Below are 14,114 nucleotides of genomic sequence, written 5' to 3'. Positions count from 1 at the left end.
AGGAGCAGTGGAGAGAAAGACATTACCAGAGGGGGAAGGAGTCAATAGCAGTGGGCAGGAATGCCAGCTGTCACCAGGGGACCTGGCTTGTTCTTTAGGAGGCAGTGAAGGCTGTGGCTATTCCCACCAGCACCTACTGGGGTATCCAAGTTCCACCGCAGTAACAACGGGGTCCTCAGTGACAGGCAACACATTGACATGAAAGGACACATTAAATTATGAGTGAATGCAACAAAGAAAGGCTACACACTGAAAGGTGCTTAATGTTTATTAGCGCAGTGAGAAATAAAAATTAGGCAGAAAAATACAAAGTTAACTCATGGACATCTGGGCACAAATAATCTACCCCAAATATAACATTTTCTTAAGCAGACGGCAAATTTTCTAAAAATCCACTTGAGTTAGGAGAGTGAGGTATTTGTATTTTTAAGTACAGATGTACAGTTTAGGACAGTTAAAGTTCCAAAGATGTCTAAATATAACTTTCTAAATCTCTTCTTACCAATGTCTCCATGTGCCTTGGAAGCTAGAGACACTAAAATCTGGTATATGAGACACTGAAGAATGCCTTTGTTACATCATATGCCATCTTGAAGCACTCTCTGGAAAGGTATCTCTTCCTGTAGCATTAATCATGCAACATCTAGCTAAGAATATATATATTTAAAGGTATTTTAAAGCCATACAGGGCCTAATGTAATAAAAATGACAAAACAAATTACTGCTCGGGCATTTCAAACAAGGTCATTTTGGTTGAAATAAAACATATACCAACGTCTTTCTAAGCTACCAATTTGGGGAAAAGAGACAGAGATTGCAAACCTAATGCTTTATATGCTAATACCTGTAGCACACTTAACAAAGTAATAATAATTTATTACTTTTTATCTTTAGACTGCCCTTACTGTGGAGGTATTTATGTTTTCATCATAGTTGAAGAAGCAGCTTGGAAACAGGTGAGCTGCAAATGCATGCTACTCTTGAACTTGTTCAGCAGCTCTTCCAGTAACCTGCAAGGAGGAGAGGCTATTTTACAACCTGGCAGAGTGAAGGTTGCCTAGCAACATAAGAAAACATTTGGGGGAGCCAACTGCCTAGTTTTAGCTTCTACTTGTTGAAAAGTTATTTACATATGGATTCTTAACTCAATAACAGAAGTAAATTAATCAAAGAAGTTAATCAAAAGGAATACACACACACACACACCTGTATATTTATATATAAAAATCTCCCTCCTGTCTCCTTTCCCTAGATTAATTAGATTTCTCCCTTAAAACACATTAATGTTTGCACCTGCATTTTTTTTTTAAATTCACTTAAAAACTATATACACTAAAATGTACTCTTTTTGGCATACAGTTCTATTGGGCACAGAATAGTTCCATCACCTTCCAAATTCTCTCGTGTTGCCCCTTTGTGGCCACCTTTCTCTTCATCCTGACCCCTCACCAACTAACAGTCTATTGTCTGTTCCTCCTATTTTGCAGTTTTGTCTTTAACAAATATTAGAGAGTGGTAAACTCAGGTGGTGAATTAAGCACCAGAAGAGTAAGGGCTAGTTCTAATTCCACTGGGTAAATCATTCTACTACTTGATAATCAATTTCTTTAACTGGTTTGATGTATAATTTTAGGGCCAGAAATCTTAGAGTGCATTTGGTTCAGAAGAAGCAACCAAGAAGTGCGTTTAATGAGATTGGGGTCAACAGATTATTTCATGGGTTTAACAATGCTCAAAATTGTCTCCATGTGACATTTTCCTCCCATTTTCCCAGACTCATGTGTTCTCTCTGCCTTCTGAGTTTCTATAACATTGACCTATGCAAAATTACAGAGCTTACACCAAGGTTTTCATGTCTATAGACTGATCAGCCAAATGCAAAGGCAGGTGGACTTCAGTTATGGTTAGTGAAGGAACAAAGACCTACATTGTTTCCGCTGCTTCAGTCTAGGGTAGGTTGAGCATTTATGAAATTTGCCTGGCCTACATTTTGTCTCAGGTAATAATTTCCTGTTTTATGAGTAGCAAAGTTTAAACTCTGACCAAGACCATTAACATAGTATTACTGAAACATATACAACTTTTTTATGTCATGTGTACAAATTTACTTTCTATTGCTGAGCTACTCAAAAGAAAAAAATCATCAAGTGCTGCATTTTATCATGCTGTCCTTTTTACATTTCTCTAAGAATTATCTTCTTAAAAATGTAAGGCAATAATACAGTTTACTGAGTGAGTCAAAATAAACTTTCTTAAAATGTTTTCTGTATTAGTCACTTAAAGCAAGAAAGGAACTAATTTCTGAACTGTCATAAACCCAGGGGAAAGGTTTTATCTTATTCTGTCACTTCAGAGACAAGCCAGGTACAGCATACTATCAAAGGCTATTAAGTACAAATCATTACCTATACAAAGAGTACTTTTAGGTAACAAAATCTCACTCAACACATCTTAACTGGCTCTTGAAAACAGTATATAGTACTTACTTTTTATCTGCTCCACTTGAGAGCTGAGGCAGAGCTTCCAAAGCCTGTTTAAAACTAGACCTGGAACACAGAGAAGCAAAATTTAAGTCGAAAAATTTCATATTTCTATGGGGAATTAAGAGCATCATTAAAAATTCTTAAGCATATCTTAAATATAAAGAAACCAGTATAAGCTAGTGAAGCATGTAAAAATATGAGAAAAAGTAAAAGTGAAAAACAATAGAAAAAGTAAAAGTAAAAGTTGAGGGTACAGGGTATAGTTCCCACACAGAGGCCTTGTAGGAGTAGGGTCAAAAACTCAACTATGAAATGAAACAGAAAAGCTAAAAGAGACTGATTTTTACAAAAGATGCTACTTTAATGAGGGCTTAATGTGGACATGTTTAATTTTTAAAAAGTCTTTTGAAAACAAAACTGAAGTGTTAAGCAACTGGTAAGAAAGGAAGGAAACTAAGTAGAAATAGGGATGGTCTTGATTATACAAATGGGGACATTTACAGTATTGACATGTACAGGGCCTGATTAACAGCCAATCTCTTACAATAACTAAACATGGTCTCTGGCATTTAGTTATTATTATATTTAAAATTTGTAGAATAAGTAGAGATTGACTGATTGATTTTAATTCAACATCACTTCTTTTCATAAAAAACATAAAAAGTACAAATTAAAAAAACACCAACTTGGTAAGCTTAACTATTTAAAACAGAAAGTACCAAAAAAGTTTCTGCATCAAATAAAAAGCATTTTAGGGGAAATTATTTGGTAGTAACTTGTACTTGTCACTAAGTAATACTTTTTAACTTCTTATCTCTTCTTCTTTTATAACTTGTTGACCATGGTAAAGAAATTAATTTTTCTTGACTTTAAGGTGGTTTTTAATTTTGTTATTATAAAAACAGATCCTCATCATTGTACCAGTAAATATACTTTTGAGCAATGTTTCTCCTATTTGGGGAAAATATCACAGTAACAAATAGACTACAAAGTCCCAACAGATTATAAAAACTGGTATTGGGAAGCTTCAGTTGTTCTTGGTTAAGGCAAGGGATGGGTTACAGCTTGTGGGGACACCTAGCTCCCTTTCCAAAATGACTTTCCTCTTCCCTGATGTAGAGAGGAGGGTCTGCTGTTATCACCCTGTTTCCTGTAAACCTTTTCTCACTCAATCAAAAAAATGTAATGCTATTATTTCTTTATTTTTACATTATGACAATAATGATGATGATGAAGAGGATACCATTAATTATTTGTAATGCACCAATAGTTTAGAAGGTAACTTGGCATATTTTTTCATTTAATTCCCCTAAAACTTTGCCTAGAAAGTATTTATTATCTTTCTTTTATAGATGAGGCAGTTAGGCGCTAAAAGGTTAAATTAGTAGGAATAAATATCTAGGTACTTACACAAAGCATGCACCCACATCAAATTTGGACTGAGTGCCCTCTATCATCTATTACTTAACACTTTGTGTAGAAAAATGATGGCTGGGAAAAGGAATCATTAAATAACTAACATGGGAACCATCCAGAAATGTCTTCTGGTCAGCCATCATGAATAAGAATAAGAAGCTAAGTTCAATTCATTAGGAAAAACTTTTTAAATGTCCTTAAACATTTTATTTGTATACTACTTGTATTCTCAGGCATATTAACAATATAACCCAGTTTTTCCTAAGTAATATTGCCAATGGAATAAACAATTTTGTATAGGCAAGTAGTTACTGATGTTTCAGTTCACCTACTGATATTTCGATGATAGGAAATCCTGACTTTCATTCAAAACAGCTAAAAATTATCATCAAATTTCCACTACAAAAATTTTCAGAGAAACCACAAGGCTTCCTCTTATGCTGATATTTACAATCTTTAAATTGTCCCTCAGAGTCTGCTATGAATAGAGTAAGACTCAATTCTCATTTTCTCATTTTAAAAAGAAGTATATAATGCTCTGCTATATCATTTATGAGACTGAGATTTATCTTAGTGAATGAAAAACATAAAATCATACTACATATTTCTTCTTTTATATTATGCTACAAAGAACCAGTATTAGGAGTCATTGGCTTATTATGCTTTTTAGGTAAAAATTAATCAAATATAAACTTTATCACATCGCAATCATGAGCACTCTGATTAGTTATCTTTACAAAGATAAGCTTTATTTTTAGTGAAGCACTCATAACAAGAATGTTAAGCATCTCACTTGCTTTCAGGTGTCAGGTGAACAGCCACAGTATCCCTCAAAGCACAGATTTCAAGCCGTGCCTGAAGATGAGAAAAGGACAAGTGACAATATGGAACTGTATCAATTATTAAATTGAAACAAGTGATGTGGGGACAGTCTTTAGACTGCTTATTACTGCAGGGACAGGGTTGACAGAAGACTACTGCCATGTAGTTTTACCCCCCACCTGCCATGGTGACTGTTAGTTATGAACAGATTTCCTAAAACACTCCACAGAAATCAGGTATGATAAAATATTATTTTACTGAAAATTAAGTTAGAGTCAAGTATGCCTGTGTGAAGGCAGACAGCCAGATACCTTATTATAAAAAGTTCAACCTGTTCAGGTGTTTTCCCACAATCTGTATTTTCTACCTAACTAGTAATTTTTCCTTTAGTCTGCTTGTTGAGAGGAAGCAAAATTTGAAACACTATCCCTGGATTATAACCCCACCCCACAGATTTAAGGAAGTGGATCAGTTTACTTCCTTACACCTATGCTCTTTTGGGCACACTGACTTTAATCTCAAAAACTAAGATACAGCTCTGCAGATTCAATGCAATGTCTATTAAAATCACAGCCGGCTTTTGTTTGTCTGGTGGTTGTTTCTTTTACAAAAACTGACAGGCTGATCCAAAACAGACAAAACCATTTTGAAAAAAGAATACACAAATAGAGAAACACTTTCTGATATCAAAACTTACTATAAACCTACAGTATTTAAGATAGTATGGCACTGTTATATGGGCAAAAATACAGATCAGTAGACTAGGAGTGAGTGTCCAGAAAAAAACCCTTAACATTTATGATCAATGGATTCTGACAAGGGTGCTGAGACCATTCAATGGGGGAAGGAACACGTTCTTCAACAAATAGTGCTGGGAAAACTGGATAGCCACATGCAAACGATTGAACCTGGATCCCTTTCTTAACACAAAGATGAACTCAAAATGGATCACAGACATAATGGAAGGGATAAAATTCTGAAACACATAGAAGAGAGCAGGAGTAAGTCTTTGTAATGTTAGGCTAGGCAAGCCTTCTTAGAAACGATATCAAAAGTGTAAGCAATGAAGAAGGAGGGGAAGATGGCAGTGGAGTAAGAGTACCCTGGGCTCACCTCATCCTACGAATACAACTAGGTAACTATCAAATTATCCTACATACCCCAGAAATTGACCTGAAGACTGGCAGGACAAACTCTAAAAATAAAGGTAGAGAAGAGGCCACATTGAAGAAGATAGGAAGTATGCAGATGTGGTTTGAGAGAGAAACAGATTGTGGCCACCATGGTCACAGAGAAGGACAAGAAACAGACTAGCATATAGGAGAGTGCACAAGGAAAAAAAAATTCCCATAGCAATTGGCTTGGAAAGTGAGAGGGCCCAAATTTCGTGAGCTCTTGGAATAGGCAAAGCTTACAGCCTAAGTTTTGTAAAAGGTCAGCAGGAGTTGGGAGATGGTAGCAGTGTATGAAGACTCTAGGCTCACCTTATCACATGAATACAGCTAGATAACTACCAAATCATCTTAAATACCCCAGAAACTGACCTAAAGACTGATGGAAAAAACTCCACAATTAAAGGTAGAGAAGAGGCCACATGCAAAAGGGCAGGAAGTGCAAAGATGTGGTGTTGAAGACATATCACGGCAGCTGCAGTGGGGAGGGAGCCACAGTCACAGAGAAGGGCAAGAGATAGACATAAGGAAAATAAATCCCCATTGCAATTGGAAAAGAAAGTGAGAGGGGCCGAATATTGTAAGTTCTTGCAACCAACAGGGTGGAAAGTCTAGAGTTTTAAACAATGGACTTGGCTGGGACAGAGTCCACAGGGCACTGTGCTGCTCTTAGAGAGAAGGAAGGAAACAACCTTGACACAGCATGGAAACAGTGATCTGAAAAGCACCTGGGGCACACAGTGGGGAGGCTATTTCCTCATCATGAAGCGTGTCCCAGGAGACAGTGTTCACAAAGAGACCCGCTCAAGGGAACAAAGGAACTGGCAAGCACCATTTCCCTCCCTTGCCCGTCAGCATAAGCACAGGACCACCTGTGGGAACCAGCACAGCACCACACTCACTACCTAACTTGCTTCATCAAGCCCTGTCCCCCAAGCTCCTGTGGAACTGCCTTCCCAGTCACACTTAGCTCAGTGATGGCATGGTAGGTCCCCTCCCCCAGAACACTGGCCCCAAAACCTGCCAACACAATGTCTCTCCAATCAGGAGTTTTGCACAGCCTCAGTTCTGGCAGTGATGGTGACAGGTGTCATATTATAAGCAGACCAGAGCACACCTAGTTAAAATGTGCCACATGCAGGCCAGGGGCCACACATTGCCCACAAGAGGCAAAGAGCCACTTGCAACAACTGGCCTGAAAGATAAAGTGGCCAGAACAAAATAGCAGAGCACACGCAGCACACACTGGAGACACTCCTGGAAGCACCAGGCCCTAGAAAACAGGAGACACTACCCAGCAGGGCACTGACCTCTTCCAGGTAAGGCCATTACTCTCAAGAACAGGACCATAGCTGATTTTCCTAACACAGAAAAAGGCACAGCGACTTAGGAAAAATTAAAAGACAGAAATTTGTCTCATGAAAGAATAGGACAAGGCCACAGCAAAACATAAGTAACATTCCTGATGGAGTATTTAAAGCAATGATCATAAAGATACTCCCTGGACTTGAGAAAAATGGAAGGCATCAGTGAGACCCTTAAAATGAAGATAAAAAAAGAACCAATAAGAGATGAAGAGTGCAATAAATGAGATTAGAAACATGCTAGGTGGAATGAATAGCAGGCTGGAAGAAGCAGAGGAATGAATTAATGACCTAGAAGACAGAGTAATGAAAAGTAATCAAGGTAAACAAAAAGAGAAAAAGAAGTATGCAAAATAAGAATAGACTTAGGAAACTGAGTAACTCCATCAAACATAATAACATTTGTATTATAGGAAATCAAGAAGAAGAAGAGAGAGAAAAAAGGGGACAGAAAATTTATTTAAAGAAATAGTAGTTGAAAACTTCCCTAATCTAGGGAAGGAAACAGATATCCAGATCCAGGAGGCCCAGAGATTCCCCAACAAATTCAACAAAAGCAGACCCATACCAAGATATATTGTAATTAAATTGGCAAAATACAGTGATAAAGAAAAAAAAAAATTAAAGCATCAAGACAAAAGAAGACAGTAACATACAAGGGAAACTCCATAAAGCTAGCAGGGAATTTTTCAGCAGAAGCATTGCAAGCCAGAAGGCAGTGGCATGATATATTCAAAGTGCTGAATGGGAAAAATCTGCAGCCAACAATATTCCATCCAGAAAGGCTATCATTTAGAACAGAAGAAAAATAGAGGTTCCCAGAGTTTGTGACCACTAAACCAGCCATGCAAGAAATAGGAGACTCTGAGTGGAAAGGAAAGACCAAAAATTACAGTATGAAGATAGGAAACATAAGAGTGGCAAAAAGGAATATTTCTGTAAAAAAAATCAGTCAATGAACTCATAAAATAAAAGGATTTGACATATGACACCATATACCTAAAGTGTGGGGAGGAGAAAAGAGTGGGTTCAAACTTAAACAACCATCAACTGAACATAGACTTTTATATGCACAAGATGTTATACACAAACCCAACGGTAACCACAAATCAAAAACCACTAATAAATTTTCAAAGAATAAAGAGAAAGAAATCCAATGATATCACTAAAGAAAACCAGAAAATCATGAAAGAAAGAAAGATCAGAGAAAATCTTCAGAAGACAACCACAAAACATGAAATAACATGTCAATAAATACATATCTATCAGTGATTACTCTGAATGTAAATGGACTAAATGCTCCAATCAGAAACACTGGGTGACTGAATGGAAACAAAACAAAACAAAACAAACAAGATCCTGCTGTCTACGGAGACTAGAGAGACTCATTTTAGATCTAAGGATACATGCAGATCGAAAGTGAGAGGATGGAGAAACATCTATCATTCATATGGATGTCAAAAAAAAGTGTCAGCATAGCAATACTTATACCAGACAAAAATAGACTTTAAGACAAAGACTGTAACAAGGGACAAAGAAGGATAGTATATAATAATAGAGGAGACAATCCAACAAGAAGATGTAACAATTCTATATATTTATGCACCCAATATGGGAGAAACCAAATACATATAACAGTTAATAACAAAATAAAAGAACTAATTGATAATGATACAGTAACAGTAGAAGACTTTAACATCTCATTTACATCAAATGGATAGGTTATCTAAATACAAAATCAACAAGGAAACAATGGCTTTGAATGATACACTGGACCACATGGATTTACAGATATATTCAGAACATTCTCTCCTAAAACAGCAGAGTACACATTCTTCTCAAGTGCACATGGAAGATTCTCCAGAATAGATCACATATTAGCCCACAAAACAAGCCTCAACAAATTCATAAAGATCAAAGTCATATGATGCATCTTTTCTGATCACAATGGTATGAAACTATAAGTCAACTATAAGAAAAAAACCTGGAAATAACACAAATATATGGTGTTAAATAACATTCTATTAAACAATGAATGAGTCAACCAGGGTCAAAGAAGAAATAATAAAGTACATATAACAAAATTAAAATGAAAACACAACAAGCCAAAACCTGTGGAATGCAGAAAAAGCAGTCATTAATAGTGAAGTATACAACAACACAGGCTTACCTCAGGAAGCAAGAAAAATCTCAAATAGCCTAAATATACCTAAAGGAGCTAGAAAAAGAACAACAAACAAAACTGAAAACCGGCAGAAAATGGGAATTAATAAAGATTAGAGTAGAAATGAATGATATAGAAACTTTAAAAAAAAAAAAAAAGAACAGATCAATGAAACCAGGAACTGGTCTTTTGGGAAAAAAAAATCAATAAAATTGATAAACCTCTAGCCAGACTTATCAAAAAAAAAAAGACTCAAAAAAAAATCACAAATGAGTGAGAAGAAATAACAACCAACAGCACAGAAGTACAATTATAAGGGAATATTATGAAAAACTCTATGCCAACAAATTGTACAGCCTGGAAGAAATTGGTAAAGTCATCGGGGTCAAACAGTATGATACTGGTATAAAAACAGACACATTGATCAATAGAACAGAATAGAAAACTCTGAAATAAACCCACGACCATATGGTCAATTAATCTACGACAAAGCAGGAAAGGAAAGAATATCCAATGTGAAAAGAACAGTATCTTCCACAAATAGTGTTCAGAAACTGGATAGCAGTCTCTGCTATCACTATTCCACAAATAGTGTTCAGAAAACTGGATAGCAACATGCAAAAGAGTGAAACTGGACCACTTTCTTATACCATACACAAAAGTAAATTCAAAATGGATTAAAGACCTAAATATGACACCTGAAATCAAAGCATCCTAGAAGAGAACACAAGTTGTAACTTCTTTGACATTGGCCATAGTACACATTTTGTACATGCGTCTCCTGAGGTAAGGGAAACAGAAACAAAATAAACTATTGGGACTACAAAATAAAAAGCTTCTGGAGAGAAGGAAACAATCAACAAAACTAAAAGGCAACCTTACGGAGTAGGAGAAGATATTTGCAAAGACATATCTGATAAAGGGTTAGTATCTAAAATATATTAAAAAATTATACAACATCTAAAAAACACTCTAATTAAAAAATGGGCAGAAGACATGAACAGACATTTTTCCGAAGAAAACATAGATATGACCAATAGGCACATGAAAAGATGGTCAATATCACTGATCACTGGGGAAGTGGAAACGAAAACTAAAATGGGGTAACACTTCACATCTGTCAGAATGGCTAAAATTAACAACACAACAACAGGTGTTGACAAGGATGTGGAGAAAAAGGAACCCTTGTGCACTGTTGGTGGGAATGCTAACTGGTGCAGCCAATGTAGAAAACAGTATGGAGGTTCTTCAAAAAGTTAAAAATAGAACTATCCTATGATCCAGCAATTACACTACCTACTGGGTATTAACTGAAAGAATACAAAAACAGAAATAAAGAGATATGTGCACCCTGTGTTCACTGTGGAATTATTTACAATAGCCAAATTATGGAAGCAGCCCAAATGTCCACTGATTGATGAATGGATTAAAAAGATGTGGTATATATATACAATGGAATATTATTCAGTCATAAAAAAGAATGAAAGCTTGGCATTTGCAATGACATGGATATAGCTAGAGTATTATGCAAAGCAAAATAAATTCAGTTGGAGAAAGACAAATACCATATAATTTTACTCATATGTGGAATTTAAGAAACAAAACAAAGAAGCAAAGGAAAGAGAGAGAGAAATAAAAAAAACAGACTCAAGTATAGAGAACTGATGATTGCCAGTGGGGAGAAGGTGGGCGATGGGTTAAATAGATGATGGGGATTAAGAAGTGCACATGTCATGATAAGCACTGGGTGATGTATGGAATTGGTGAATCACTATACTGTACACCTGAAACTAATATAACACTGTATTTAACTGGAATTAAAATAAAAACTTTTTTAAAAGGTAAAAGCAACAAAAGAAAAATTGATAAATTAAACTTAAAATTAAAAACTTATGTGCGGTGAACTATAGCATCAAGAAAGTAAAAAAACAACCCACACAATGAGATACCCTTGACATACACTAAGATGTCTATAATCAGTAACATAAGGTAGTAACAAGTATTGGTTAGGATGTGGAGAAATTGGAATCTTTATGCATTGCTGTTAGGAAAGTAAAATGGAACAGCCAGTTTAAAAACAGTCTGTCAGGGGCACCTGGGTGTTTCAGTCAGTTAAGCTTCTGAATCTTGATTTTGGCTCAGGTCATGATTTCATGGTTCGGGAAAACATGTTGGGCTCCGCACTGACAGCAAGGAGACTGCTTAGGATCTTTCTATGGTCCTCCCCTGCTCATGCTCTTCCCCTCTCTCACAAAATAAATTAATAAACTTTAATTTAATAAATTTAAATATATATTATATTATATATATATAAATATATATAAATATATAATAAATATGTTTAATTTAAAAATAATTTTAAGACACTCAAGCAATTCATCAAAAGATCAAACATAGGGTATCCATATGACCTAGCAATTTCCCTCCTATGTATATACCCAAGAGAAATTAAAACACATAAATACGTTTATGTGAAAAAGTAGAAAATAACCCAAATGTCCATCAAATGATGAGCAGATAAAGAAAATGTGGTATTTTTATACAATGGAATATTATCCAGTCATCAAAAGAAATTAAGTACTGGTATATGCTGCAATATGTGTGCACCTTGAAAACATTATGCTAAATGAAGGCAGCCAGTTACCAAAAGTCATATTTGTGGGACTCCATTTGTATGAAATTTTTTGAATAGGCAATTCATTGGGATAGAAAATTATGGAGAAAGAAACCAGAATGCTGCTTGTCTGTGGATGGGAAGGGTGGTTGTAAAGACAGTGGAAAGCGGCTGCTAATGGGTTCAAGGTTTCTTCTAGGGTGCATTGTTCTGAAGTTGAGTGTGTTGATGACTGTACAACTCTGTGAACACAATAAAAAAAAATCACTGAACTGTGTGCACTTTTACCTTGTAGACAACACAACACTCATCTACCTTGTGGCAGATGAGTTATATCTGCGTAAAACTTAAAAAAATATTTTTAAAATGTTTATTTATTTCTGAAGGAGAGACAGACAGAGCATGAGTGGGGGGAGAGGCAGAGAGAGGGAAGGAGACAGAATCTGAAGCAGGCTCCAGGCTCTGAGCAGTCAGCACAGAGCCCAACGCAGGGCTCAAACTCACGAACAGTGAGATCATGGCCTGAGCTAAAGTCAGATGCTCAACCCACTGAGCCACCCAGGTGCCCCATATCTTGCATAAAACTTTTAAGAAAACAAAACAAAACAAAACAAAACAAAACAAAACAAAACAAAACATGGTAATCTAAAGCTTAAACTTCTTTGCGATCTTGAAATGACTTTACATGCAGATCACTTGTTTTCAGAGCTCCTGAAGAGGCTCTGAATGACAACCACATTACACACCTTCTACCTTTGACTCAGGCATCCACAGTGTGTATAATGTTCAGGAGACTATTAAAAAGAGATAGCTGTGGGGCACCTGGGTGGCTCAGCTGGTTAAGCATTGGACTTTTGATTTGGTCAAGATCTCAAGATTCGTGAGTTCGGGCCCTGCCTGTGTCAGGCTCTGTACTGACAGTGTGAAGCCTGCTTGGGATTCTGCCTCTTCCTCTCTCTGTCCCTCCCCAACTTGTAAATAAACTGAAAAAAAAAAAATTAAAAAAAAAAGTAAAAGAGACAGCCCTTATTCTCCAGGAGTACATAAAACATAAAACAATGGTAAGAGAAATTTTGTAAACAATCAAGATAAATGCTGATTTATATAAGACACAGTATATTCAGTAAAACTTTTTCTGCTTGGAAAGCAGTTGTTTGGTTTCATTTTTCAGTGCTTTAGAAGCCTAGAAAATAGTTTGTAACTAGAAAGCATGCACATGACAGTTTGTCTCTATTGTTGATACTCTATATATTGAAACAGATCTACAAAGAGAATATCAAAAAGTAAAAATAAGGTAGAACTTTTAGTTGAATATTGCAGAAGGATTAAATCACTTTAAAACTAATCTTCATGCCCAAATTGTATTCAAAGTGATAGGTGTTTTAAATTAATCTATGAATTATGTGAACTATAAAAGCTGTGGTTATTTATAAAATATACATAGAAGTGTACACCAGAAAATGTCATGTTAAAAGATCAGCTAAAATCACCAAACTGTCATCCCATTCCTCTTTAAACTGGCTCTCAGGAAGGTTCTGAAGATTGAGGTATGGGCCCTTTATGTAAGTGATTATTACAGGTTAACTTGTAGTCCTTCTGAATTATCTGCTCAATAGAAAAACAGTCTAACACAGGGATTCCCAATGGGAGAGGGGGAAATGGGGGGTTTAGACTCACTTGAACTTTTCCAATATAGAAATGACTGCCTAATTCCTAGGAAGTATTAGAATATTAGAAGTTGGAACAGTCATGGTGGTCAGCAGTCTCCTGGACATGTATTTATCAAAAAAGTTCTCTAGCTAAATATGGTACCTCTTCCTAACCCTTCCCTGCTAGTTTTGAGAGAATTTAGCCAACAGGCCCCTCCCTAGTTAATCTCAACCACCCAGAGGAAAGCACTATCCTGAGACTTTTTCCACCATAGATAGTTTTATCTATTTGAGAATTTCATGTGAATGAACCCCATACAGTATATGAGCTTTTGTGTAAGGCTTCCTTCACTCAGCTGAATGCTCCCGAGATTTATCCAGGTGGTACCAGTAATTCTGTCCTCTTTAATGCTGAATAGCATTTGGTTTT

At 36.1% G+C, this 14,114-nt stretch overlaps 1 protein-coding gene across 2 annotated transcripts in view; it reads right to left on the bottom strand.

The window, feature by feature from the left end:
* Window positions 1-250: 250 nt before the first annotated feature.
* Window positions 251-14,114, bottom strand: part of EXOC2 (exocyst complex component 2) — a 277,000-nt gene continuing 263,136 nt past the window's right edge. For both annotated transcript variants that reach the window (XM_047859097.1, XM_047859098.1), the window contains 3 exons: window positions 4,693-4,754; window positions 2,487-2,546; window positions 251-1,010 (listed from right to left, as the gene is read on the bottom strand). In XM_047859097.1, the coding sequence (XP_047715053.1) occupies window positions 917-1,010; window positions 2,487-2,546; window positions 4,693-4,754 (216 nt within the window). In that variant the 3' untranslated portion in view covers window positions 251-916. The remainder of the gene's footprint in view (window positions 1,011-2,486; window positions 2,547-4,692; window positions 4,755-14,114) is intronic.

Source organism: Prionailurus viverrinus, chromosome B2 (assembly GCF_022837055.1).
Source record: "Prionailurus viverrinus isolate Anna chromosome B2, UM_Priviv_1.0, whole genome shotgun sequence".
Lineage (NCBI taxonomy): Eukaryota > Metazoa > Chordata > Mammalia > Carnivora > Felidae > Prionailurus > Prionailurus viverrinus.
This window is presented reverse-complemented; position numbering and strand designations above follow the sequence as displayed.